Consider the following 27,042-nt stretch of genomic DNA (forward strand, 5'->3'; position numbering starts at 1 on the left):
CCCCCCCCCCCCCGGTCACCCAACTCTGTGAGGGTTTATGTTATTGAGTTGGGGAGGCTCGGGTGACCTTGGCCTGGTCGATATGGATCCATAAAACTCCCTGTCGCCTACGTGACTTTTTCTTGGTCGTCATCGGCCTTTGCACCTTTAGCATGGTGTCACCCATTACTTCAAGAACCTGATAGGGTCCTTCCCAGTTTGCATCCCAGGGGCCGGCCCGACGGAAGATTTTCACCATCACTAGCTCTCCTACAGAGGGCATTGGCGTTTCCCCCTGTAGATACGGTCTGTGTAGCCGTATCGCTGCATGAGGCAATAACTCCTTCAGGTTTAGTTGTACCTGTTGGAGAAACAGGTCTCTGGCGATGGCGTTCTTCACTGGTTCTGACACTAGGGGTTCATTGGGTAGGCATAGGGGCATTTTGCGTCCGGTCATTAGTTCAAATGGGGTGATACCGGTACTAGTAGCCTCGGTAGCTCGGATTCCCATTAGCACGGCTGGCAGAGAGGTTACCCATGAGGAACCTTTCTCCAGTAGTGCTTTAGAAAGTCGTGTTTTTATGGTCCGGTTCATCCGCTCCACGATGCCCGCAGACTGAGGGTGGTAAGGCACATGAAACCTTTGCTTTATATCTAAAAGACCACAAAGTGCTTTCATTACCTTACCCGTGAAATGGGTCCCTCTGTCCGACTCTATCAATCTGGGGATACCCCATCGTGACAGAACCTGTTCCCAGAGAACACGGGCAGTGGTTGTAGCCGAATCATTAACCGTGGGGATGGCTTCTACCCACTTAGAGAAGACATCCACTACCACCAGTGCGTAACGATAGTTACGACTTCCTGTTGGTAAAGGTCCGATAAAATCTATTTGTAGTGCGGACCATGGACCATCTGCAGGAGGAACTCGCTGCAACACCGGCTTCAGGGCTGACGCCCTTGGGTTAACCTGAGCACAAACCAGGCACTGTTGTGTTACTTCCTCTACTGTGTGGGACATTCCTGGCCAGTATAATTTGTCTCTCAGGAGAGACAAGAGTTTATCCCGGCCCAGGTGTCCAAACAGTTGGTGGTTCAATCTGGTTAGCTCTGCTTGCAGATGCTGTGGAACCACGGGAAGAGGAAGTTGCTGTGTACCGGTATCGTAACACAGGATCCCCTGTTGTATTGACCAGGGATGCTGTGGAGATGTGAGGTGTGTCATTAGAAGAGGATCTTTTGCTTGTTCCTCCTCAAATGACACCGGGCCTTTACTCAGGTTGGTACGAACTGCAATCTGGTAGGCCGGTAACGGCTCAGTGTCTGTTTCCTGAAGGATCCCAGACACTGCCGCTAGTTTGGCCAATTCATCCGCCTTGTTGTTACCTAACGTCAAAGGCTCATCCCCTTTCTGATGCGCAGGGATTTTTATGATGGCTGCTTCCGCCGTGTGTGCCATGCCCCATTCCCAAAGTTCTTTCAGGACCGACAAATGAGCCAGAGGTTTGTTTTGGCTATCCACAAATCCTCGTCTTTTCCAGGTGTCCAGGTGCAGGGTGAGAGAACGAACTACATATGAACTGTCGCTATATATAGTTCGTTTCCCTGGGGGTTGAAGAAGCAAGGCTTCCTTGACCGCCTCCAGTTCCGCCCGCTGTGCCGACATGTGACCTGGTAACTTGACAAGATTCTGGGTACCTGTGGTCTCATCCAGCACGGCAAAACCTGTGACATAGGTCCCATCCATGAAAAATCGAGAGCCATCCACAAAGATGACTCTGTCTTCTGGATGTTTATCGGTCCTGAAAATTTGTGGCGCGTTAATATGCGCTGGTTGGCCACAGTCATGTTCGGTGCCAGTTAGGTTCAATAACTGGGACAGAACATACTTGGCTTTGTGGTTCACCTGCAGACTCCGACCACTGAGATCCATAATCCACCTCCCGAATCTCTGTTGAGAGACTCCAGGGAGTGTATCACGGAGCAAGAGGGCCAATGGAGAGTGTGGAGTCTGTAAAGTGAGGGGCCTGAAGCCTACAATATGCTCAGTGGTTTTGACGGCATAGTGTATGGCTGCCAGTTGTTTGGCACACTCATCGAACCCTCGTTCAACAGGCGAAAGTAACCTGGAGAAGTATCCCAGCGGTCTAGTGTCATACCCTATCTGCTGTAGGAGGACCGCTGAGATAGACTCCGTCCCTGCATGCGCCTGTATGGCTATTTCCCCTTCAGGATGGGGAGTGGCCAATACAGGGGCAGAGGAGAGGTCCCTTTTCAAAATAGAAAAGGCCTCTTCCTGTGCATCAGACCAACCTTTGATTGAGGGGTCTTCTCCTCTGAGGAGTTCATAGAGGGGTTTTGCTTTGGCAGCAAAATCCTCTATGAACTCCCTCATAAAATTAGCAACTCCCAGGAATTTTCTCAAATCCTGTAGAGTGCCCGGTCTAGGTAATTTTACCATGGCTTCCACTCTGGCTGCCACGATTCCTTTGGCTCCAAAAGAAATTTGGACTCCAAGGAAAGTCACCTCTGTTCTGGCCAAATTTGCCTTGTGGGGACTCAGCTTGAGTCCTGACTTGGCCAGGAGTCCCAATAGCTCTTTTAACAGAACCAAGTGTTCTTCTATGGTTTCTGTGTGTAAGAGCAGGTCATCCACGTATTGCAGAAGGCATTCTGGCCGTGAGAATACACTCAGAACAGCTGCCAATGCCTGGTGAAAATATGTGGGACTACTGTGGAACCCCTGGGGGAGTACACCAAACATGTACTGTTTGTCCCCTACTGTAAAGGCAAATTTGTACCTACAGTTTTCAGTGAGTTCAATTGAGAAGAACCCATTGGCAACATCTATGGTTGAGAATATGCGACTTTTGCCGCTTATTCTGGCCATGATGTCGGGAGTCTGTGCCACCACTGGAGCGGACATTGGGGTGTATTTGTTGAGGACCCGGAGGTCTATGGTGAGCCTCCATGCATTGGTGTCCTTTTTCTTTACTGGCCAGAGGGCATTGTTGCATTTAGAATTGCCCTCTATGACCACCCCCCTAGTTTTCAATTCTTGGACGGTGTCCAAAATTGAATAGGTGGCTTCTGGCGGAAAGCGGTATTGGCGTTGAGGTGGAGGGTCGGGACCCTGTATGTCCACCTGAACACCAATCAGTCTGCCACAATCGTTTTTTCCCTGGGCCCAAAGATCGGGGTACTCATACACAATAGGCTCAAGGTCTGGATTATGCGAGATCTCAGGCCATTTGTGTTCAAGTACTTCAGTAGAGTCATCTATTGTTGGCAATGGTGGTCCCAGAAACTGGCGTTGGATGACAAACACCTTGGATTGTCTGGGACCCTTCCATACAATACTATTTGCCAGATCTAAGATCCACCCATTTTGTGTCATTACGTCGGTTCCAATAATGTTGTCAGAACCGGGGTAATACCACATGGGGATCCTAAGGGTCGTGTGACTGGTAATCTGGACAATTACTTCTTCTATTCTGTGGGCCCTCACCCCCCCTTGTTGGTGATCAAATCCGATCACCACACACTGAGGGCTGTTGGGATGTAAATCATGTTTGACATTGGTAATGGAAATTTCCGCACCAGTGTCAAGCATGATTTCGGCGTCCTGATTTTTGATTTTGGCCTTTATGTGGGGTCTCCCTGAAGAATCCAGTATGATGGGACATACTGGCGCCAGATCTTTAGGGATCCCTGATCTTCAATCAATTTCTACCAGACTCCCAGTAGGTACCTGTGAGGTACATACTGCCACTTGTGGGTTCTTGCTATGGACCCTTCGTGTGGATTCCCGGGATTCCACACTCATTACCGAACGCGCTGGGTCATTCACAACAGCCACACGTTTTGGTGTCTGGACCTGTGAATGTCCCAGATATTCCCCCACTGGTTTGGCATAATTAGGTTTCATCTTGAAACCGTTATTATTGCCTGTTCTCTCAGGATTTGTCCGGTTGTTACGTGACCATTGTGGACAATTCCTCGTTATGTGCCCGTATTGTAAACATAGGAAGCATCGAATGCCTCCCATTCTTTCCAATGGCGGGGCTGTGGGGCGAATAGCCGAGTTACCTTTTGTGTGCTGTACCCGTTCATCTTGAGATGTATCGTGTACAGGCGCACGCTCCGTCACTTTGACGGATTTCCTATTGAGCAGTGTATCCTGTCTGCACTGCTCAATAATCATAGCAGCATCCGTGAGGGATGGCTCCCTAGCTGCACTCAACCGGATTGCAGTGTCAAGGTATGGGAATTTTTCCACAAACATACGTATCATACCCTGTGGAATTCCGATACCGTGATCTTTTGTAACCCTTCTGTACATTGCTTCAAACCGACTACACATAGACAGAGGTTCGTCATGTATAGTGGGTTTGAACTTGGACAGGATATCCGGAGTGACGTCCCAATGGCCCGTTGCCAGTCTCATGAGTATGGAGAGACGTTCCTCCTTGTCATAAAACTGTCCATTCATGGGTTGCGTCCTCCCCGTTACCTCATACCTTTGGTTTAGGTGTGTAGGTAACCATAACTTGAATAACTCCATGCGATATTCGTGAGCCACTGAATACTTGTTACAGTGACCCTCGAAGATATCACATGAAGTAAACGGATCTACACTGGGATCATATGTTGGGATCTCCTTGCAGATCCGTAACAGGAAGTTTATCCTTTCCATACTGGAATGGTTAGGATAAAAATCTTCCTGTCTTTCCGGACGCGTTGGCGGATTGGAAGTGGTAAATGGCCAACCACTTTCCTCTCTCCAATCGTTGCCCTGTTCCTGGCATCGGTTGCTACTATTCTCCCTGGGTGTGTGGGTGAAATGTAGCGTCCGTTCCACCTGTCCCCTAGTGTCTACTGTATCGGATGTTTGATCCGTGGAAGATCTTGGCGCTGTCGCCGCTATCTCCCCCTGTGCCGTTTCCGAAACACAAACCTGTTTCGTGGGCACCATACTGTTAGCACCAGGCCGTGACAGATTCGAGATGACCTGCTGCAAATCCGCAATGGTTTGCGTTTTTGCAGCCAGGTCCTCTCGAAGTTGAACAATCATGTTATCCATAGATACCGTATTGTTCCTGAACTGGTTTATCTCAGTGTACAGTCTGAGCAGTTCCTTATCCATGTCAGAGTAGAAACTCTCCTTGTCCGAGAGTCTAGACTCTAACACGCAAATCTCCCTGCCCCTCTCGACCGTACACTGGGATTTCTCTTGTAATTGTGTTTGTAATGTGTGTAATTGTTTAATGTTCTCAACACAACAATTGCAGTGGAAGTTTGCAGTGTTGGAAACTTCCTCTGCCTTTGACGTGCTGTTAAGTGTTTCCAGATGTTCCGGCTTCCAAATGATATCCTCAAAGGTGTGAACCAATTTGGCTAACATTTGGAGTCGTTTTTTTGTTTTTTTAAACATGCTGCGATTAATGTAGAGTTTGTCATGAGCGTATGCCTGGTCCAATAAGGTGGACCATAGCAGCTCAGTGGATTTGTACGTGGTGGGGATGATGGGGTTGTATGTGCTATGTTTGCTGAGGTGTTGCAGTGTGGCGAAGTTCATACTTACTTTTTGACGAGAGGCCATCTTCATTGGTGTCGTTTGTTGTGCTGTGTTGCTGCGTGGAGGAGGTCCTTCAATATTCGGAACGCCTTCTCCCGACCAGCCAGACGACTTATGTTCGACTTCAATGACGACGGTACTCTCTTCAGTGGGCGTGTAAAGGAATCAGAAAATATTAATACAGAAAAAATTTTTTTAGATTCTCTGCTGTAGAGATTGCTCTGTGTCTGGTTCTGATTGAACAAACCGCTTTCCCTGTACGAACTATCAGGCAATGGACGCTCAGAATCCACTGACCGCGTCCCTCCCGCCTGACTAGTTCACAGCGCAAGCGATTCTTTTCACCAAAACCAAACACAGAAAACAAATTCCTAGCAGTGGGCCTGGCTCGCCAATGTTAAAGGGGATATTAATTATTGGTATTTATGCAAATCTCAATAATTAATATTCATAAATAGGGGTGGGTCGTCTTATGATAACTCCGCCTATTTATGCCTTACGTAACAACAAATCGCTACTGGTTGCCTTACACTAACCACTAAACTAGCTGCATGCGCCTTACTAACTACCGCTAGTAACCACACGTTACACAATAGGTATAAATATGACAGTATTTATTAATCCTTACTGAACATAACACACATAATACACTAATAATACAGTACCAACAATACACTACAGCTATGGCTGTCGCGCCTTACTACTAAGACGGATTTATGTTTCCAACTATATATATCTATATCAAAGGGAATAGGTATATATAGTTTATGGCAACCCACAGCAAGGTAAGTACACACACTAATACGGTTCTTTCTACGCTAACACAATCCCAATTCCTCCCCAGTATCTAACTATAATACACATACATACATTTACCAGAAGCCCACCCAATCCTATCAATATACTCTCCCTACGGGAATAACAAGGGGTAAATCCAGACACTGTTGCGTCTGGGATAAGCAGGGCAGTTGGGAAGGGGAGTCAGGGGTCGGATCCTGGGGGAACACAGTGGGATTAGGCTCAGGGCAGGGGAAGGTACCAGGGGTTATGGGGAAACCAGGGCTATAGGGGAACACAGAAGTTGGTGGGTTGAGGGTTAGGGGCTATAAGGGGTTAATCAGGGGCAGGGGATCGTTGGTGGTATAAGGGGTTACTTAGGGGACTACAGGGACTGCAAGGGAATCAGGGGATATGAGGGGTTAATCAGGGACAGGGGATCGTTGGTGGTATAAGGGGTTATATGGCAGGGGATAATATATATATATATATCTATATATGTTGTACATATATATATATATATATATATATATATCGTTGGTGGTATAGGGAGGGGGATATACTTAGCGGTAATATGCTCGTTGTCCAGGGGGGGCTCGTTGTCCAGGGGATGCCTCGCTTGCTGGTGGTGGTGCTGGACTAACCCGACTGCAGAGCGGAGCGCCGCCGGTCTATTTAAACTTCGCGGCGCCCGCACGCAGTCCTCCTCTTGGCGCCGTGCGCATGCGCACCGCCGGCCTCAACCCGTGGGCCGGCGTGGTGATGTGACGTCACCGCGCCGGCCCGAGGATCTCGGAGCGCGCTTCCAGGGGGGGGATCCTTTGATCCTCCCGCCTGTGAAGCGGACGCTTACCTCCGGCGCTGTAATTACAGCGCCGGAGGTCAGCCACTCACAGGGGCATGGGAACTCTTTGTTCCCATGTCTCTGTTAGGCGCACCATCTCCGGCGCGGCCGGAGATGGTGACAAAGGGCAGAGGATCTTATTGATCCTCTGTCCTTTGTAGAGGCCGACGCTGGACATAATTGTCCAACTGTCGGTCTCCTCCACCCACCTGGCAGGCGCACTTCGGCGGGATTCCGGCATATATGCGTATAGATGCTTGGGGCACATCTATACGCATATATGAACGGACATTATATTAACATAGGGGCAGGAATAAGCCCTCCTATATTATAGGGGCCCATATACATCCATAGATGTCTGGGCCACATCCATAGATATATATGTACCCATTAGTGTTGAGCGCGAATATTCGAATTGCGAATTTTTTTCTCGAATATCGCAATTTCGAGATTTCGCGAATATTTAGAATATCGTTCTATATATTCGCGAAATAGAATATTCGTTTTTTTTCTTTTTTTTTTTATTATATTTTTTTCTTTCCCACTTCCCTAAAGTTGTTCTTACCTGTCCTTTGGATTCCTGGCTTCCTGGCTGCTCCAGTCAGTGGCGTTTTCAACTTACTGCTATATTCCATATTAGCTAAATTACAATCTAATCTATATGTGTATTTTACGAAATTTCGCAATAGTCGCAATTGCGATGCGAGTAATATAACACGAAATATTCGCATGAAGATTTCAATTTAGCACTGCTATACTCCATATTCTAGCCTAATATGGAATATAGCTGTGCTAAGTTAGCACTGCTATATTCCATATTAGGCTAGAATATGGAGTATAGCAGTGCTAAGTTGAAATCTTCATGCGAATATTTCGTGTTATATTATTCGCATCGCAATTTCGACTTTTTCAAATGTTCTTAATATTGCTCTAACTTCGTCTTTTAGAAATTTCGCAATATTGCTCTAACTTCGTCTCTTAGAATATTACGAATATTCTAAAAAACGAAGTTAGAGCAATATTACGAAATTTCGTAAAATACACATATAGATTGTAATTTAGCTAATATAGTGCTATAATCCCTTTTTTTTCCTGTAATTTTTTTTTGCCTCTTCTGAACTTAAGTTTTGTAAAATATGTACACTATTAAAAATTATTACTATAGCAGTATATTAGCTTAAATACAATCTATGTGTATTTTACGAAATTTCGTAATATTGCTCTAACTTCGTCTTTTAGAATATTACGAATATTCTAAAAGACGAAGTTAGAGCAATATTAAGAACATTTGCAAAAGTCGAAATTGCGATGCGAGTAATATAACACGAAATAGTCGCATGAAGATTTAAACTTAGCACAGCTATATTCCATATTCTAGCCTAATATGGAATATAGCAGTGCTAACTTAGCACAGCTATATTCCATATTAGGCTAGAATATGGAATATAGCAGTGCTAAGTTTAAATCTTCATGCGACTATTTCGTGTTATATTACTCGCATCGCAATTTCGACTTTTGCAAATGTTCTTAATATTGCTCTAACTTCGTCTTTTAGAATATTCGTAATATTCTAAGAGACGAAGTTAGAGCAATATTACGAAATTTCGTAAAATACACATATTAGCCTAGCCATAGTCATTAGCATAGGAACGTTGCCTTATACTATCAAGATAAATTTTCGCAATATGCGAAAAAATATTTTCGCGATAATTGCGAATATTCGATTTCAACGAATATAACACGAATATTCATGCGAATATTCGCGAAATATCGCGAAATCGAATATGGCACCTCCCGCTCATCACTAGTACCCATATGGCTTACACACATAGAGATGCATGCCGCCCAAGGGGCACACATACATCTCTATGTGTGCAACACATCACAACTGGACGGGCCCAGAAGAAGGGCCTATATATACATATATACATACATATACATACATATATATATATATATATATATATATATATATACACATGCACACCTGAATATGTCCCTTCCCTCAACACACTGCGTTTTGGGTGGAGGGCGAACTAAAGTGACACTAATACTATTATAGATCTGACCGTGATCAGTTTTGATCACTTACAGATACTATAAAAGTACAAATGCTGATTAGCGATACGCTAATCAGCGAATAAGTGACTGCGGTGCGGTGGGCTGGGCGCTAACTGACGCTAAACTACCTAACCAAGGGGCCTAAACTATCCCTAAAACCTAACAGTCAATACCAGTTAAAAAAAAAAAGAGACAGTTTACACTGATCACTTTTTTCCTTTCACTAGTGATTGACAGGGGCGATCAAAGGGGTGATCAAAGGGTTAATTGGGGTGCAGGGGGGTGATCTGGGGCTAAAGTGTAGTGTTGGTGCTACTCACTGTGAAGTCTGCTCCTCTGCTGGATCCAACCGACGAAAAGGACCAGCAGAGGAGCAGACAAGCCATATAACAGATCATATTTACTGTAATACTATACTAATATGATCTGTTATATGGCTTGTGATTCGATTTTTTAAAAATCAGCAACCTGCCAGCCACGATGATTGGCTGGCAGGTTGCTGACGAAATACTCCTTTAACTTTTGCCGGCCCGCAATGCGCATGCGCGGGCCGGCTCTGACCGAAATCTCGCGTCTCGCGAGATGACGCACGGATGCGTCCAGGAGGAATGAATCAACCACCTTCCGGACGCATCCGTGCGTTAGGCGGTCCGGAGGTGGTTAAGTTCCCAGTCTGCCCCTGGCGCCATCTGTTAACTGCTTTGGGCAGTGGCTTCAATAACTAAACTGAATCCTGCTGGCGCATGCACAGAGTTCTAGAGTTTTTCATTTTTTTAAAAGTAGAAAAAAAACGGCTCAAGTTTGGTATTCGTATTGAGACGCAGAATAAGAACGTCAGGTCACTTTTACTGCACAGTGAACGCTGTGATGTCAAAACCTTTGGAATTCTGTTTTTTTTTCAATTTTGAAACGCAAATAATTTTTTTTCCTGTTTTCTAATACAAGACATGGTAAATTAAATGGTGGCATTAAAAAATTCATCTTGTCCTGCCAAAAACAACCCCTCATATAGTTATATAAACGGAAAAATTTTTAAGTTATGGCTTTGGAACACGAGGAAAAAATTTTTTTTTAAATTAAAATAGGCCAGGTCTTTAAGGGGTTAAAGTCAATCAGAATGTTGTCTGTTATAGTCCCCTTGTGGGACTATTAAGCAGTAAAAAAAAAAAACATTTATTCAATAAAAAAAAATTATGCTTTATTTCCATTGAAAATACGCTTTTCAATAAAAAAAAATTGCAAAAAAAAAATAAATCTCCCCCATATGTTTGGTATTGCCGCTTCTAACGACCCGGACTACATAAATATCATGTAAATTATCCTCTACGGTGAACGCCGTCAATTTTTTTCAAATAAAATAAATAAAAAAAAGGCAGAATTGCTCATTTATTCTTAGTTGCCACTGAAAAAAGTTAATAACAAGCAATCAAAAAGCAACATTTACTCCAAAATGATACCAATGAAAAATACAAGTCATCCCGCAAAAATTAAGCCCTCACACAACTCCATAGAAATAAAAATAAAAAAGTTATGGGTCTTGGAAAGCGGCAATGCAAAAACATCAAACTATATGTATTTGGTATCACTGTAATCGTAGTGACCCAGAAAATAAAGATATTATGTTATTTATACCGAAAAATGAACGCCATAAAATTTATAGTGTAAAAACGCAGTGGCAGTATTGCTGTTTCTCCCATCTCCGTCCCAGAAAGAGTTAATAAAAGTTAATCAGAAAGTTATATGTACCCCAAAATGGCGCCATTATAAACTACAACTTGTCCAGCAAAAAAGAAGCCCTCATAAAGCAATATAGACGGAAAATACAAAAGTTATAGCTCTTGGAACGAGACGACGGAAAAGGGAAGAAAAACGCTTGGTCAGTAAGGTCCAAAACAGGCTGGTCACTAAGGGCTCGTTCACACGAACGTATTTTGCGTTCCGTACACGGACCGCTTTCTGCGTTCCGCATATGATCCGTATAAGGAACCATTTATTTCAATGGGTCCGCAAAAGATGCGGACAGCACTCTGTGTTCTGTCCGCATCCGTTGCTCCGTTCCGTGGCCCCGCAAAAATTATGAGTCCTGTCCTATTCTTGTCCGTTTTGCGGACAAGAATAGGCATTTTTATAATAGGCCTCCTGTTCCGTTCTGCAAATTGCGCAAGGCATATGGGCGGCATCCGTTTTTTGCAGATCCGCAATTTGCGGACTGCAAAAAAACGGCACGGTCGAGTGAACAAGCCCTAAGGGCTTAATGCAGTAATTCATGCAAAAGGAGCCCCGATCAAGCACTGAGTGCATATATTAGACATACCGGTACTTACCAGTAGGCCAACATTTCTGTATTAGGGTACTTTCACACTAGTGTTTTACTTTTCCGGCGCTGAGTTCCGTCCTAGGGGCTCAAATCCGGAAAAGAACTGATCAGTTTTATCCCCGTGCATTCTGAATGGAGAGTAATCCGTTCAGGATGTCTTCAGTTCAGTCTTTTTGACTGATCAGGCTTTTCAGAAAAACGTAGCATGTTGTATTTTTACCTCCGGCCAAAAATCCTGAACACTTTGACTGAACGCCGGATCCGGTCTTTTTCCCATTGACTTGCATTAACGCCGGATCCGGCGCTGTGTGTTCAGTCAAACCGGATCCGGCTTTTGCATGTTAAACCCGAAAAATGTGAAAAAAAGGTTAAAGTCCATAAATGGCGGATCCGTTTTTTCCAATGCATTTTTTCATTGTGATCAAAATCCTGATCAGGATTCAAATGTAATCCGTTTTCACACGTTTTTCCGGATCCGGCGGGCAGTTCCGATGTCGGAATTGAACGCCGGATTAAAACAACGCTAGTGTGAAAGTAGCCTTAAAAATCGGATTGGTCTTATATAATATTGTAATTTTCTGAGATAAGGGTTTTCATTAGCTGTAAGCCATAATCATCAACATTAAAAGAAATAAACACTTGATATCAGGGGTGCACCTAGCCTTTCTGCTGCCTGAGGCAAAAATTGAAACGGTGCCCCCTCCCCCCTGCTAATTTCCTAACCTAACCCCTTTGCCACAATGAAAGCGCTCATTGCCCTTAACCCTTCCCGATCGCCTCATTGGTGGTGCACCCCTGCTTGATATACTCTGTGTGTAATGAGCCTATAGAATATATGAGCTTCACTTTTTGAATAGAATTACTGAAATAAATGTGCTTTTTGATAATATTCTTAATCCTGTACATTGTCCGCTGAGACGTTATATAGGCAGCGCTGTGTCTCTCCAACTCATGTGCAATCCACTGAATTTACCGCAGGTGGACTCCAGGTGAAGAGGAATGAGAGGCCCACAGAGCTAAAGTTCAGGGGTCATAGAAAAGGGTCTGAATACTTATGTCCGAAATGTAGTTTTTCTTTTTCAAAAAATTATCTAAGATTTTAAACATTCTGGTTTCACTTTCTCCTTATGGGGTTCTGAGGGGGAAAACCTTTTTTTTTTTTTCATTTTAGCCCAATGCTGCCACATAACAAAATGTGAGAAAAGTGAAAGGGTCTGAAGACGATCAATTCTTGCCATGGTTTCTGTGTGGAATAGTGATGAGCGAAACGAGCTTCGGATGCTACATTGGGTTAATACTGTACGGAGATTCATCTCCGTACAGTATTAGAATGTATGGGCTCTGATGAGCCAAAGTTAGTTATTCGCAAAGTCCCGCGTGACTTTGGTGTGGTGATAGAGGGGTCCAGATATTACCATTACATTCCCCTCCCTTTACATTCCTGTAGGGGCCATCACCACTTCCAGGTCTGTCCAGGCCGGAGATTGTAGCAATAGAAATCAGTAAGGAACCAGAGCCCCCATCATAAAATGTCATGTCACGTGGCAGCGTTAGGCTAGGTCTACACGACGACATTTGTCGCGCGACAATTTCTATAATGATAGTCTTTGGTACAGTCGCAAAAAATCCACCCTGCAGGCCCCCCTCTCCTGACTCTAAGTCCCTTCCGAGATCACCAGTTGGAACCAAAGCCGAGTTCGGTTTCAAGTTTAAGGGTCCATTCACACATCCACAAATGGGTCCGCATCCATTCCGCAATATCGGGAACGGGTGTGGACCCATTCATTCTCTACGAGATGCAGAGAGCACAGAGAACTTCCGGCAGTTCTATGGGGGTGCTAGCCGGGTGTACTGCGGATCCGCAATACACTACGGACGTGTTGAAGTTATTCAATGACGTCACACGCGACTAACTTCTACAAATCGGAGCCCATACATTCTAATACTGTACTGAGACGGAACTCCATACAGAATTATTCCGAAGTTTTGAACGAAGCAACTTCGTGGCCCAATATCAGTCTCTAAAGTAAGGATGCATTCACACTTGGCAGATTTTGTCGGAGAGCGTTTCTATGACCGGAAAACAAATGTTTTCTACAAAATCTGCAGCGTGTGGCCAGCACCTTGACATCTGCGGCTCCAGCTCTTCCATTGTACACAATCCGCCCCCCACTCTAATCCACATCCGTGACACTGTCTCCTGACCACACACTAATCTAGTTACAGGTCGCCGCGCGACGCGCACATCCCTTTAAATAGAAACTTACGTCACCTGATAACCACGCCCATCCACTCAGGTGGGCGGAGACTGCAGGGAACCGATGACGTCCGCACCTCTCCCTCTTCCCCTGACGTCGCTGTGTACACAGAGCCAAGCAGGCACGGCTAGGATGCCAGCTTGTGGCGCATGCGCGGAATAGCGGATCTGGAGCAGCACACCACACAGCTGCCTGCCTCCTGTATGAGCTGTCGGTGGCCGGTACCGCAGTGCGATTACTGCTCCGTGTCAGCCCGCGGCTGTGGAGCCGGATGCCCGGGGCGTCTGCTGGAGAGGGTGAGCACACACAGACTTTACTACATAAGAAGTGCGGGCTCAGGTGAGGGAGCAGCCCGGGTGACGGCCGCTGATTGGCTGCTGTAGGCGCACGACCTCTTGGCGCTCTTATTTGGGGTCTGTAGGAGCCTGGGTGGCCTGGATACTGGGCTGTGATTGGCTGGGACAGGTGACCCCCTGCCTGTTGCGCTGCCGTGGACTGCGGATGGCCTAGTCCAGCTCTTCTCCTCTAGTCACCTATCAATCCCGCAGAGGAGAGAACACAGGTGTATCTTCTCTAGTCACCTATCAATCCCGCAGAGGAGAGAACACAGGTGTTTCTTCTCCTCTAGTCACCTATCAATCCCGCAGAGGAGATAGATAACGCAGGTGCATCTTCTCCTCTAGTCACCTATAAATCCTGCAGAGGAGAGAACACAGGTGTATCTTCTCCTCTAGTCACCTATCAATCCCGCAGAGGAGAGAACACAGGTGTATCTTCTCCTCTAGTCACCTATAAATCCTGCAGAGGAGAGAACACAGGTGTATCTTCTCCTCTAGTCACCTATCAATCCCGCAGAGGAGATAGATAACGCAGGTGCATCTTCTCCTCTAGTCACCTATCAATCCCGCAGAGGAGAGAACACAGGTGCATCTTCTCCTCTAGTCACCTATCAATCCTGCAGAGGAGATAGATAAAACAGGTGTATCTTCTCCTCTAGTCACCTATAAATCCTGCAGAGGAGAGAACACAGGTGTATCTTCTCCTCTAGTCACCTATCAATCCCGCAGAGGAGATAACGCAGGTGCATCTTCTCCTCTAGTCACCTATCAATCCTGCAGAGGAGATAGATAACGCAGGTGCATCTTCTCCTCTAGTCACCTATAAATCCTGCAGAGGAGAGAACACAGGTGTATCTTCTCCTCTAGTCACCTATCAATCCTGCAGAGGAGAGAACACAGGTGTATCTTCTACTCTAGTCACCTATCAATCCCGCAGAGGAGATAGATAACGCAGGTGCATCTTCTCCTCTAGTCACCTATCAATCCTGCTACTTGCATAGAGGAAGCAGTGCAGATGTTTACCTCTTAAAGGGGTTGTCCAGGATCAGTAATAACATGTCTGCTTTCTCCCAGAAGCGGCACCACCCCTGTCTGCAGGTTGTGTGTGGTATTACAGCGCAGCATTAGTCACTTCACTGGCTGAGCAGTAGTACCAGCCACAGCCCATGGACAACCTCTTTAGGTCTGATGGTCCCTGGACATTGTGCTCAGAAGGTGGGCATTGCAGAGATGGGGGGCTCTGGACGTACTTGATTGCAGCATTTTATTACCCACAAGCCTCATGATATTCCTGTGTCCTAAAGAGAAGGAATTTGTGAACAAGACCCCAGAGTCTCCTCAGTCAGACGCCAGGTCGTGCACCTCTGCTTGTTCCTGGAGAAGTCTTCAGATCAGCCCAGGGCCTTCATGTGACATTCCCATTGTAGCAGCTAGGAGAGCCTGATAGAACAGTTCTCCGGTCCAGGGCACTCTTGAGGGACCCCCCTAGGGCTCCTGCATTGCCTAGTAGGGGTTGTCCAGATGTGGTATGCTCCTTCAATGGAAGAGTGGGTTATTGGGGGTAGACGACTACACCTCTTACCTGGTTATGCTGATCTTCAACAGAACAACCTCTTGTGAAAAGGGTAGGGCCCGGTGGGGGTCAGTGACCCTTCACCTCCCACAGGTCAGGAGGTTGCAGTGCTTGGATCTGTTCCTTTTTTTTGATTGGTGGAACTCTGACCACCGCTCTCCAGACTCGCATGCCATTCCTGAAATGCCATTGTGTCCGCCCCCAACTTCTCTAAAAAGCTTTCTAAAGATCTTTAACTTTTTTGTATTTTCTCGTTGTAGGTACCCAGAACAGCTTCCTGAAGTAAGGGGGATCCTCTGGCCCCCAGCGATGGGGCCCCTATGTACTTAGGACGCAGAATCTGCTCTCGGCAGGGTTAACTAATGCTTTTCCTGCTTACTTTGTCGGAACGGGCCGAGCACTCAGAATCGCAGGTAAGTCCCTACAGAAGACATGTAATCCATGCCCTAGCGTCCTTCATGTGTAGCTCTGAGTATGTGTGGAATATGGCAGTGTAGACCTGGACACCATGAATTTGCCCCGGCGTGCCATGCTGTATTTGCTATTGCATCTTGAAGAAACCACAGCAAGTCGAGGTGTAAGGCGATCCTTATGGTACCACACGTGCACTGATGGATTTTGCCATGGGTTGGATTATTTCCATCGCACCAACCTAATTTCACAAAAGTACATTTTATTGTTTTATGAAATTGACCCATCTGTAGTGCAGCGAGAACGCAGAAGGCTCCGACTCCCTCCATGTTCTCCTGCATAGTGTCTCTATTCAGAGCCTGCCAGCAGTGCCTGTGATTGCTTGCTTGAAGTATTGTTATAGGTGCCCTTACGGAAGAGTTGCACGCCCTTCTCGGTTATCCGGACGGATACTACTTGGAGGAAAGTGCTTTATGTGTATTAACTTCAAACAGAATTCCACTTGGCAGAATAAGGCTACTTTCACATTAGTGTTTTTTGCGGATTCGTCAAGGGTCTGCAAAACTGCTTCCGTTACAATAATACAACCGCATGCATCCGTCATGAACGGATCCGGTTGTATTATGTCTTCTATAGTCATGACGGATCCGTCATGAACACCATTGAAAGTCAATGGGGGCCGGATCCGTTTTCTATTGTGTCGGAGAAAACTGATCCATCCCCATTGACTTACATTGTGTGTCAGGACGGATCCGTCTTTCTCAGCACCACATGGCGGACAGAAAAACGCTGCAGGCGGTGTTTTGGTGTCCGCCTCCAGAGCGGAATGGAGACTGATGCATTCTGAGCGGGTCCTCTTCCATTCAGAATGCATTAGGGCAAAACTGATCCGTTTTGGACCGTTTGTGAGAGCCCATGACGGATCTAAGAAACGGAAAGCCAAAACGCGAGTGTGAAAGTAGCCTAAGGTGTCCTGCACTTTGTATTGTAAGTGACCTTGCTGGCTGCAGAGGGACAGCTGCTGCTCCAAGCCCTTCACATGATCAGAGGTTGTCACTTCCACTCTGGCCGCTTAGGAGAAGAATTGAAATGTGCAAAACCCCTTTAAGGCGACATGTGTTGGACTGTATATTATTAAATATAAATGGAGCTAGAAGCCACTCGTCATCAAATAAAAAAAATCTTATTGTCTTTTCACTCGGTGTGAGTTTGGGGAAGGCTGCCTGGAGGCGCTCTGAACTAAAGATCCGTGTCTTTGTCTTGCCCCGGCGTCCGCTAATTGTCATGTAGCTTTTATTACCTGCCAGCGGTAATATGGAAGCCGCCCGTATACTGTAAGTTACACCAGTGTTGGTGTAAGCACTGAGCAATCAGCTGTGACAGAGCTAGAAAGCGTCCTTGTGTACTTAATACTCTGCGGGCTTCTCTCTGTGTGGATAGCGGTTTATTATTTACTCTGCTTTTCCACAGTTCCTCGCTAAAACCATATGATGGGGCGGTGGAAGAGTGCTTACGTAATTTTTTTATCATTTTTTTTTTTGCCTTAGGGCTCATGCACATGAACGTATTTTCTTTTCGTGTCCATTCTGTTTTTTTTGCGGACCGTATATGGAACCATTCATTTTAATGGGTCCACAAAAAAATAGAACATGTCCTATTATTGTCCGCATCACGGACAAGGGTAGTACTGTTCTATTAGGGACCAGCTGTTCCGTTCCACAAAATATGCACACGGAAGTCATCCGTGTTTTTTGTGGATCCGTTTTTTTGCGAACCGCAAAATACATACGGTCGTGTGCATGAAGCCTTATCACGTATAAAGAAAACACCAAATTGAATGGATCTTCCCACAATCATGAATTAAAAATGAAAATGAAAAAGGATTGCGTTATTTTCCATTTCCCAGCATACCTGCCCTATGTTGGGATTCTGGTTGTATCTTCCTGTTACTATTGCATCCGACCATGAAGCGTCTATGGTCGTGGCAGTAGATTCTGTAAGTGGTCGACTCCCTGCACTTTTTTCAGGCCACAGACCTGTCAGAGAGCTGGAGTATGTGGAAATGAATACAATGTAATAAGTTCATTATCCTAAGGCCTCATGCACACGACCGTTGTTTTGGTCCGCATCCGAGCCGCAGTTTTTGCGGCTTGGATGCAGACCCATTCACTTCAATGGGGGCGCAAAAGATGCGGACAGCACTCCGTGTGCTGTCCGCATCCGTTGCTCCGCGGTCCGCAAAAAAAATATAACCTGTCCTATTCTTGTCTGTTTTGCGGACAAGAATAGGCAGTTATATTAAAGGCTGTCCGTGGCGTTCTGCAAATTGCAGAACGCACGCAGACGCCATCCGTGATTTGCGGACCGCAAAACACACAACGGTTATGTGCATGAGGCCTAAATGGTGATCCAGCAGCTGAGACATAAACTGGTACCATGAGTCTGGGGGCAAGTTTTGTGGCACTTTGCCCTGTGGTTAGTAGCTTGGGAACGTTGTCTCTAGACAAGGCGGTTCTGGGAAATTTAGGTGGCATGTTAAATGTGGATCATCTACAGGTTGCAGCAATTCCTGACCTGCAGTGGGAATTGTAAGGTCGTTGCAGATTTTTTGGCTGAAAATTCAACGACTGAAAATCGGTTTGATACAATTGAATGGTGCAGCAAGCACATGGCTTTCTGTAAGCCCTATTAAGGTGAATGGAACTGGTTTTCAGGCGTGGAATTTTCTGCGTCGTGTGAAGGTGCCCTAAAATCTGCAGTATTTCACCTTTAGCAATGCATAGGATGAAATCCGGGGCAAATCCGCATGTAACACACACACTGCGGAAAGGCACGGAAATCTGTGTGCAAATACCAAAGGAAAATTGCAGTGCGACACCATAGACTGCCATTCTAAAAATTGTTGCGCGACATTGGTGCAACAAAATGTTGCGCTACAAATGTTGCAGTGTAGTTGTGCCCTATCGGTCGCGCGACTTATTGTCGTCGTGTAGACGTAGCCTAAAATAAAAACCTCCTGTTACCTATCCTGCGCCGGGGTCCCTCTTCACCTCCGGCAGAAGTTGCGCTCCCCTGTCTTCCCGGCTGCACTTCTCTGTCACCTGACTGCGTGCAGCGTCAGGTCATAGTGCGCGCACTACATCCGGATGCTGTACGCGGTCAGCACAGTGAAGACCAGGGAGGGTGAGTACTACAAGCGCTTGCGGCGCTTCGCTCCCAACTCCCGGCACCTAATTTATACTAGTGAGAGGTTCCATAATGGAAGCGCTCACTAGTATTCGCTTTATAAGGCGCACGTCCATTTTCCCCCCACTATTGTCTTATAAAGCGAAAAATACGGTATTCAGTTTAGTCGTGGTTCATTCAGTCCTGTAGTGCTGGATAGATGGCAGAGCATTTTGTTTTTGGGTAAGTCTGTTATTGGCAGGCATGCACGCTATAACATCTTGGTGCTTGGCAATGGCAAGGCTAAAGTATACGGTTTAATTATTCTATGGCAGTGTGCCCTCTCAGGATCTATTTTATCCTACAGCTTAGGCTAATTTCACACTCGCGTTTGGTGTGGAGCCGTCATGGATCTGCACAGACGGATCCGTTCAGATAATACAACCGTCTGCATCTATTCAGAACGGATCCGTTTGTATTATCTTTACCATAGCCAAGACGGATCCGTCTTGGACACCATTAAAAGTCAGTGGAGGACCTATCCGATTTCTATTGTGTCATAGAAAAGGGATCCGTCCCCATTGACTTACATTGTGTGTCAGAACGGATCCGTTTGGCTCAGTTTCGTCAGACGGATACAAATGCTGCAAAACGGAATGGAGACTGAATGGAGGCAAGCTGATGCATTTTGAGTGGATCCTTTTCTATTCAGAATGCATTAGGGCAAAACTGATCCGTTTTGGACCGCTTGTGAGAGCCCTGAACGGATCACTGAAACGGAAAGCCAAAAAGCTAGTGGGAAAGTAGCCTTAGACGATACAGTGCCCTGGTTCTGCTAAATTTGCTAGTTGTGGTCACAGGCTTAGCTGGGATGTTTTGTGGCTCAGGGCTTAGGACCTTTATGCATAGCTAAAGGCTGACTGCAGCACCTAGACTTGTTTTTATACACTAATGACCTATCCCTTGGTTAGATCATCAGTATCTGATCGGTGGAGGTCTGACACCCAGGACCCCCACTGATCAGCTGTTTGAGAAGGCACCAGTGCTCCCAGTAGTGCTGTGGCCTTCTCTCTGCTTAGTTTAGGCCAGGCATGCTCAACCTACGGCCCTCCAGCTGTTGTAAAACTACAACTCCGACAATGCCCTTCTGTAGGATGATAGCTGTAGGCTGTCAGGGAATGATGGGAGTTGTAGTTTTGCAACAGCTGAAGGGCCGCAGGTTGAGCATGCCTGGTTTAGGCCACGTGACACATTCATTAGTCACATGGCCTAGGAGCAGCTTTAGCCTTATAGAAGAAAATGAGGCTGAGCTGCGATAGCAGGCGGTGAAGGGGGCGAGCCTCCCTAGCGTCACCGGCTATGCTAGGGAGGCTCGTCACCGGCTATGCTAGGGAGGCTCGTCACCGGCTATGCTAGGGAGGCACGTCCCCTCCCCGCCTGCCATTGGCTGCTCCCCCCCCCCGACACCGGATGTTTTTATCCGCGCACGGGGAGAAGCAGCAGTGGCGGTGCAGGGAGCCAGGTAAGTATATTCAATGTGAAGGGCCCGGCATATTGGGGGAGCATTTTATAATCTTGGATAACCCCTTTAAACTACAATTAGGCCTCATACACACAATCATAAGTATTTTGTGGTCCACAAATTGCTGATCTGCAAAACACGGATACCGTTTTTGTTGCAGACCCGTTGACCATACTCTTTTAGTTTATCTATGTGCTTTCCACATCCGTATGTCCATTCGGCAGAAAGATAGAACATGTCCTATATTTGGCTGCAAAATGGTGACCATGGACCCATTTTATTGACTTCTAAGTGAAAATGCAGATGCAGCACAGACGGTATGTGTATTTTCCGGATCCGCAAATTTGTGGACCACAAAATACTTATGGTTGTGTGCATGAGGCCTTCCTATAAAACTTGATTGTGACTTCTTTGAGCTCATCCTGTTTTTCGGTACGTACTGGGATATTTACTGGTGTTAGATGCTTCTGATATGTGACACACCAGTGCGGTGTACAGTATATTACACAGCAACATATTTTACTTCCGTATGTTGTATACTGAGAATGCATGATTCTGAAATATCTCACATTTTTAAGAGTTTGCCCAGCAACTGGTCATACGGTATGTGGGGTATCACCTCCTGACTGTCCACGGATAAGGGGCTCCAAGTCCTTCCGCCGGAAAGCCTGACCACCTGTGGGTGGCAGATCTGCCGTGGCTGCGCTCAGCTGGAAAGTGACTGTTCACCCTGATACTGGAGGAATTCTTCTGCTGCAGCCACTTTTTCTCTTGAGTACTGAACACGCCTTGAGTTTCTGCCAGCAATGTGACTTACTAATGCTATTATTCAGTCAGATCCCTGCATCGCTCCTCTGGAGGGGGGAGTCACGGAACCGTCACTGTGCTGGCCTAAATGAGCAGATGACATTTTGTATCTAAAGAAACCGATGATGGTCATGTAGGTGATGCTGCAGTGATACTGATCCCTCATCAAGTGGATTTGTAAGCACAGTTTTACCCATTTACTTGTGTTTCTGGTGGGGTTTTTTTGTTCAATACCGCCGCAGCCAGATGTCACTTTAAAACCAGCAGAAAATCGCTTGTCCAAGAGGACCGTAAATAAAAACGCTAAAGATGCATGTGAAAAACCTCAATGTTCTCTCTATGTGGATGGTGCATTCAGAGCCCCATCCACATGTTCTGTAATTTGCTGCAGAGATTGTTTTTGAATGAAAGCTGCATTTAACAACCAAATTCTGTTAAAGGGCATCTGTCAGCAGATCTGTCCCTATGACACTGGCTGACCTGTTACATGTGCACTTGGCAGCTGAAGCCATCTGTGTTGGTCCCATGTTCATATGTTCCTGCATTGCTGAAAAAAATTATGTTTTAATACATGCAAATAAGCCTTTAGGAGCAACGAGGGTGTTGTCGTTACACCTAGAGGCTCTGCTCTCTCTGCAACTGCTGCCCCCTTTGCATTTTGATTGACAGGCCAGACACAACGGTTTCACTGCCTGGTCATGTCAATCAAAGTTGAGAGGGCGTGGCAGTTGCAGAGAGAGCAGAGCCTCTAGGTGTAACGGCAACACCCTCATTGCTCCTAAAGGCTCATTTGCATGTACACTGCTCAAAAAAAAAAAAGGGAACACTTAAACAACACAATGTAACTCCAAGTCAATCACACTTCTGTGAAATCAAACTGTCCACTTAGGAAGCAACACTGAGTGACAATCAATTTCACATGTTGTGCAAATGGGATAGACAACAGGTGGAAATTATAGGCAATTAGCAAGACACCCCAATAAAGGAGTGGTTCTGCAGGTGGTAACCACAGACCACTTCTCTGTTCCTATGCTTCCTGGCTGATGTTTTGGTCACTTTTGAATGCTGGCGGTGCTTTCACTCTAGTGGTAGCATGAGACGGAGTCTACAACCCACACAAGTGGCTCAGGTAGTGCAGTTTATCCAGGATGGCACATCAATGCGAGCTGTGGCAAGAAGGTTTGCTGTGTCTGTCAGCGTAGTGTCCAGAGCATGGAGGCGCTACCAGGAGACAGGCCAGTACATCAGGAGACGTGGAGGAGGCCGTAGGAGGGCAACAACCCAGCAGCAGGACCGCTACCTCCGCCTTTGTGCAAGGAGGAACAGGAGGAGCACTGCCAGAGCCCTGCAAAATGACCTCCAGCAGGCCACAAATGTACCATGTGTCTGCTCAAACGGTCAGAAACAGACTCTATGAGGGCCCGACATCCACAGGTGGGGGTTGTGCTTACAGCCCAACACTGTGCAGGACGTTTGGCATTTGCCAGAGAACACCAAGATTGGCAAATTCGCCACTGGCGCCCTGTGCTCTTCACAGATGAAAGCAGGTTCACACTGAGCACATGTGACAGACGTGACAGAGTCTTGAGACGCCGTGGAGAACGTTCTGCTGCCTGCAACATCCTCCAGCATGACCGGTTTGGCATTGGGTCAGTAATGGTGTGGGGTGGCATTTCTTTGGAGGGCCGCACAGCCCTCCATGTGCTCGCCAGAGGTAGCCTGACTGCCATTAGGTACCGAGATGAGATCCTCAGACCCCTTGTGAGACCATATGCTGGTGCGGTTGGCCCTGGGTTCCTCCTAATTCAAGACAATGCTAGACCTCATGCGGCTGGAGTGTGTCAGCAGTTCCTGCAAGACGAAGGCATTGATGCTATGGACTGGCCTGCCCGTTCCCCAGACCTGAATCCAATTGAGCACATCTGGGACATCATGTCTCGCTCTATCCACCAACGTCCTGTTGCACCACAGACTGTCCAGGAGTTGGCAGATGCTTTAGTCCAGGTCTGGGAGGAGATCCCTCAGGAGACCGTCCGCCACCTCATCAGGAGCATGCACAGGCGTTGTAGGGAGGTCATACAGGCACGTGGAGGCCACACACACTTTTGAGCCTCATTTTGACTTGTTTTAAGGACATTACATCAAAGTTGGATCAGCCTGTAGTGTGCTTTTCCACTTTCATTTTGAGTGTGACTCCAAATCCAGACCTCCATGGGTTAAAAAATTTGATTTCCATTTTTTTATTTTTGTGATTTTGTTGTCAGCACATTCAACTATGTAAAGAACAAAGTATTTCAGAAGAATATTTAATTAATTCAGATCTAGGATGTGTTATTATTGTGTTCCCTTTATTTTTTTGAGCAGTGTATTAAAACATCATTTTTCTCAGCAATGCAGGCACATGTGAACATGGGACCAACACAGATGTCTTCAGCTGCCAAGTGCACATGTAACAGGTCAGCCGGTGTCATTGGTACAGATCTGCTGACAGATGCCATCCTACCCTATATTATCAAACATGTCCGCCTATTTACCGTCTTTCCCCGAAAATAAGACATCCCCCGAAAATAAGACCTACCTCTAGTTTTGCCTATCCCTGTAATATAAGGCATCCCCCCCGAAAATAAGGCCTCCCCGATAATAAGGCCCCGCCAGAATATAAGGCCCCTGACGCTACCGTAGGGCGTCTGAATCCTCTGGACTGTAGCGGCGGCTGCCGCCGCGCAGCTCACTGATTGGCCGCAGCGCATCCAGAGCTGTTCAGGCGGTGCGAGGTCTCTTTAAATCAGAGAGCCTGCGCTGCCGCCATGAGAAGCTGCCACCTGCTGCTCGCTCTGCCCTGATGGAGTCTGGCTGACTCGCGATTAGACAGTGAGTCGCACGGGGCAGGAGCTGGGCACATTGTGTGGAATCTGGCTGGCACAGACACACAGGGGTGACTGAGGTGGTGGGGGGGAAATGTTTGATAAAGTAGTGGGGGATGTCTGGTGAAGGTGGGAGGGGGGAGAGAGACTAAATAATCCACTGTCCACTGGCACAGGGGCGTGGGATCACTTAAAATGATACAGGGGGATCAGAGGTGGGAATCAAAATGACACAGGAGGATCAGAAGGGGGTACTACCGTAAAATAGTAATCCCCCTTCCCTCTGATTCTCTTGTGCCATTTTGATTCCCCCCTCTGATCCCCCTGTGTCATGGATAATAAGACATCCCCTGAAAATAAGACCTAGCGCATTTTTGGGAGCAAAAATTAATATAAGACACTGTCTTATTTTCGGGCAAACAGGGTACCATGGCTCATGTGGCCCTACCAGCGGCTTATTCCCCTCACTATAGAAATGTGAAGATCTTGAAGTCACTGGTATTGAAAGGGTTAAAAAAACATTGCGAGGAGGAGATCTAAACAGACTGCTTTATAATAGGGAGTCTTTTTGGATCTTCTTATTGCTTACCAGGATTCCAAAGGGCATGAATAATGGGCACGATCTCCTCTTTGAATATTGATTTTATATCCTATACGACTGAATGTGATTGTTGATTTATTTTTCCTTTTGTAGAAGCTTTGTTTTTGCAAGTAGTTTTGTATTTTATGATGTCACCAGACATTTCGTGTGCAAGAGGCCTAAGACAGATTGTCGAAATGTGTAGACGGTAAAGCTTTCTGATCAGCTCATGGCATTTGGATCATAATAAAGAGATTGGATTTTATCCGTGGTAGATTTTTCCGTTTTTTCAATAAAGAAATGTGAAGGTATATCGGGATGATGGTGTTTTCTTCAATTATTATATATTTTTTTTTAAACCGCATCAAACCCTCTATCTCCGTGATAAAGACAGCCGCTGACTTAGAAATAACTAGAAGGGATTTTTTGTCGTCGCAGCTCATTCAGCGTCCTCTCCCAGCCTTTTTGTTAGTTTAGTTCAATGCTTCAGCGCTAACAAATGCTTGCAGCAGCGCTTATTGTAGAGAGAGCCTCAAGCATGAGACTTGTTACGACCACGTACTGAAAGCTTTCTGAGGGGGGCTTCCAATTGGACTTATCTTCATGTATGAACAGTACTGTTCAGTTATCACCTGTGACATTATTTATCAGGGTAAGAACTGACAGTCCGGATGCTGTCAAAGGCAATACCTTGGTTTCACCTGCAAAATCATACAGCGATTGGTTCCTGCATGTGGCTGGGGTTTCGGCTGCATACAGACTGCCCGTTTTTACCATCATGGAGAGACGGCCTTATTATGGACGTCGCGTGTGAGGGCCGGATAGGATGTGGGTGCGTCGCGGGAAAATGCATGATTTTTCTGCGTGAGTGCAAAGCGTTTAAATGCGTTTTGCACGCGCATGGGAAAAATCGGCATGTTTGCTTCCCAGACCCGGACTTCTTCACAGAAGTTCGGGTTTGGGTTTGGGATCGGTGTTCTGTAGATTTTATTATTTTCCCTTATAACATGGTTATAAGGGAAAATAATAGCATTCTTAAAACAGAATGCTAAGTAAATTAGGGATGGAGGGGTTAAAAATTAAAATAAACTCCCCTTATCCACTTGTTTGCGCAGCCCGGCTTGTCTTCTACTTTGCGGACCTGGGAGAGGAGGACATTTGGTGACGTCACTGCGCTCATCACATGGTCCATCACCATGGTTTAACCCCTCCATCCCTAATTTACTTAGCATTCTGTATTAAGAATGCTATTATTTTCCCTTATAACCATGTTATGAGGGAAAATAATAAAGATTGGGTCCCCATCCCAATCGTCACCTAGCAACCATGCGTGAAAATCGCACCGCATCCGCACTTGCTTGCTGATGCTTTCGCAGCCCCATTCACTTCTATGGGGCCTGCATTGCGTGAAAAAACGCACAATATAGAACATGCTGCGATTTTCACACAACGCACAAGTGATGCATGAAAATCACCGCTCATGTGCACAGCCCCATAGAAATGAATGGGTCGGTATTCAGTGCGGGTGCAATGTGTTCAACTCACGCATTGCACCCATGCGGAAATCTCGCCCGTGTGAAAGGGGCCTAACTGTTTTGATCCTCCTTTTGATAAATGTGGATGGGTCACCCACTTAGCAGTTTTATTTCTCCCCTCAGTAAGGCTTCATGCACACGACCGTTAAGTTTTTTGCGGTCCGCAAACCGCAATTTGCGGAACGGGTGGCCCATTGTAGAAATGCCTTTTCTTGTCCGCAAAATGGACAAGATTAGGACATGCTATATTTTTTTTGCGTGGCCACGGAACGGAGGAACGGATGCAGACAGCACACGGAGTGCTGTCCGCATTTTTTGCGGCCCCATTGAAGTGAATGAGTCCGCACCCGAGCCGCAAAAACTGTGGCTCGGATGCGGCCCCGAAAAAACGGTCGTGTGCATGAGGCCTAAGGGTGTGTCTGCTTGATTTAGG

General features: G+C 46.3%; 1 protein-coding gene across 3 annotated transcripts in view; it reads left to right on the plus strand.

Annotated features, from left to right (window-relative positions):
- Window positions 1-13,890: 13,890 nt before the first annotated feature.
- The window catches only part of TMEM184B (transmembrane protein 184B), a 66,518-nt gene continuing 53,366 nt past the window's right edge, over window positions 13,891-27,042 (plus strand). Inside the window, exons 1-2 of one of the 3 annotated variants that reach the window (XM_040406968.1) lie at window positions 13,891-14,153; window positions 15,986-16,138. In XM_040406968.1, coding sequence (XP_040262902.1) covers window positions 16,088-16,138 — 51 coding nt within the window. In that variant the 5' untranslated portion in view covers window positions 13,891-14,153; window positions 15,986-16,087. The remainder of the gene's footprint in view (window positions 14,154-15,985; window positions 16,139-27,042) is intronic. The other 2 variants (XM_040406967.1, XM_040406969.1) reach the window with 2 other exon arrangements.

This window comes from Bufo bufo, chromosome 9 (genome assembly GCF_905171765.1).
Source record: "Bufo bufo chromosome 9, aBufBuf1.1, whole genome shotgun sequence".
NCBI lineage: Eukaryota > Metazoa > Chordata > Amphibia > Anura > Bufonidae > Bufo > Bufo bufo.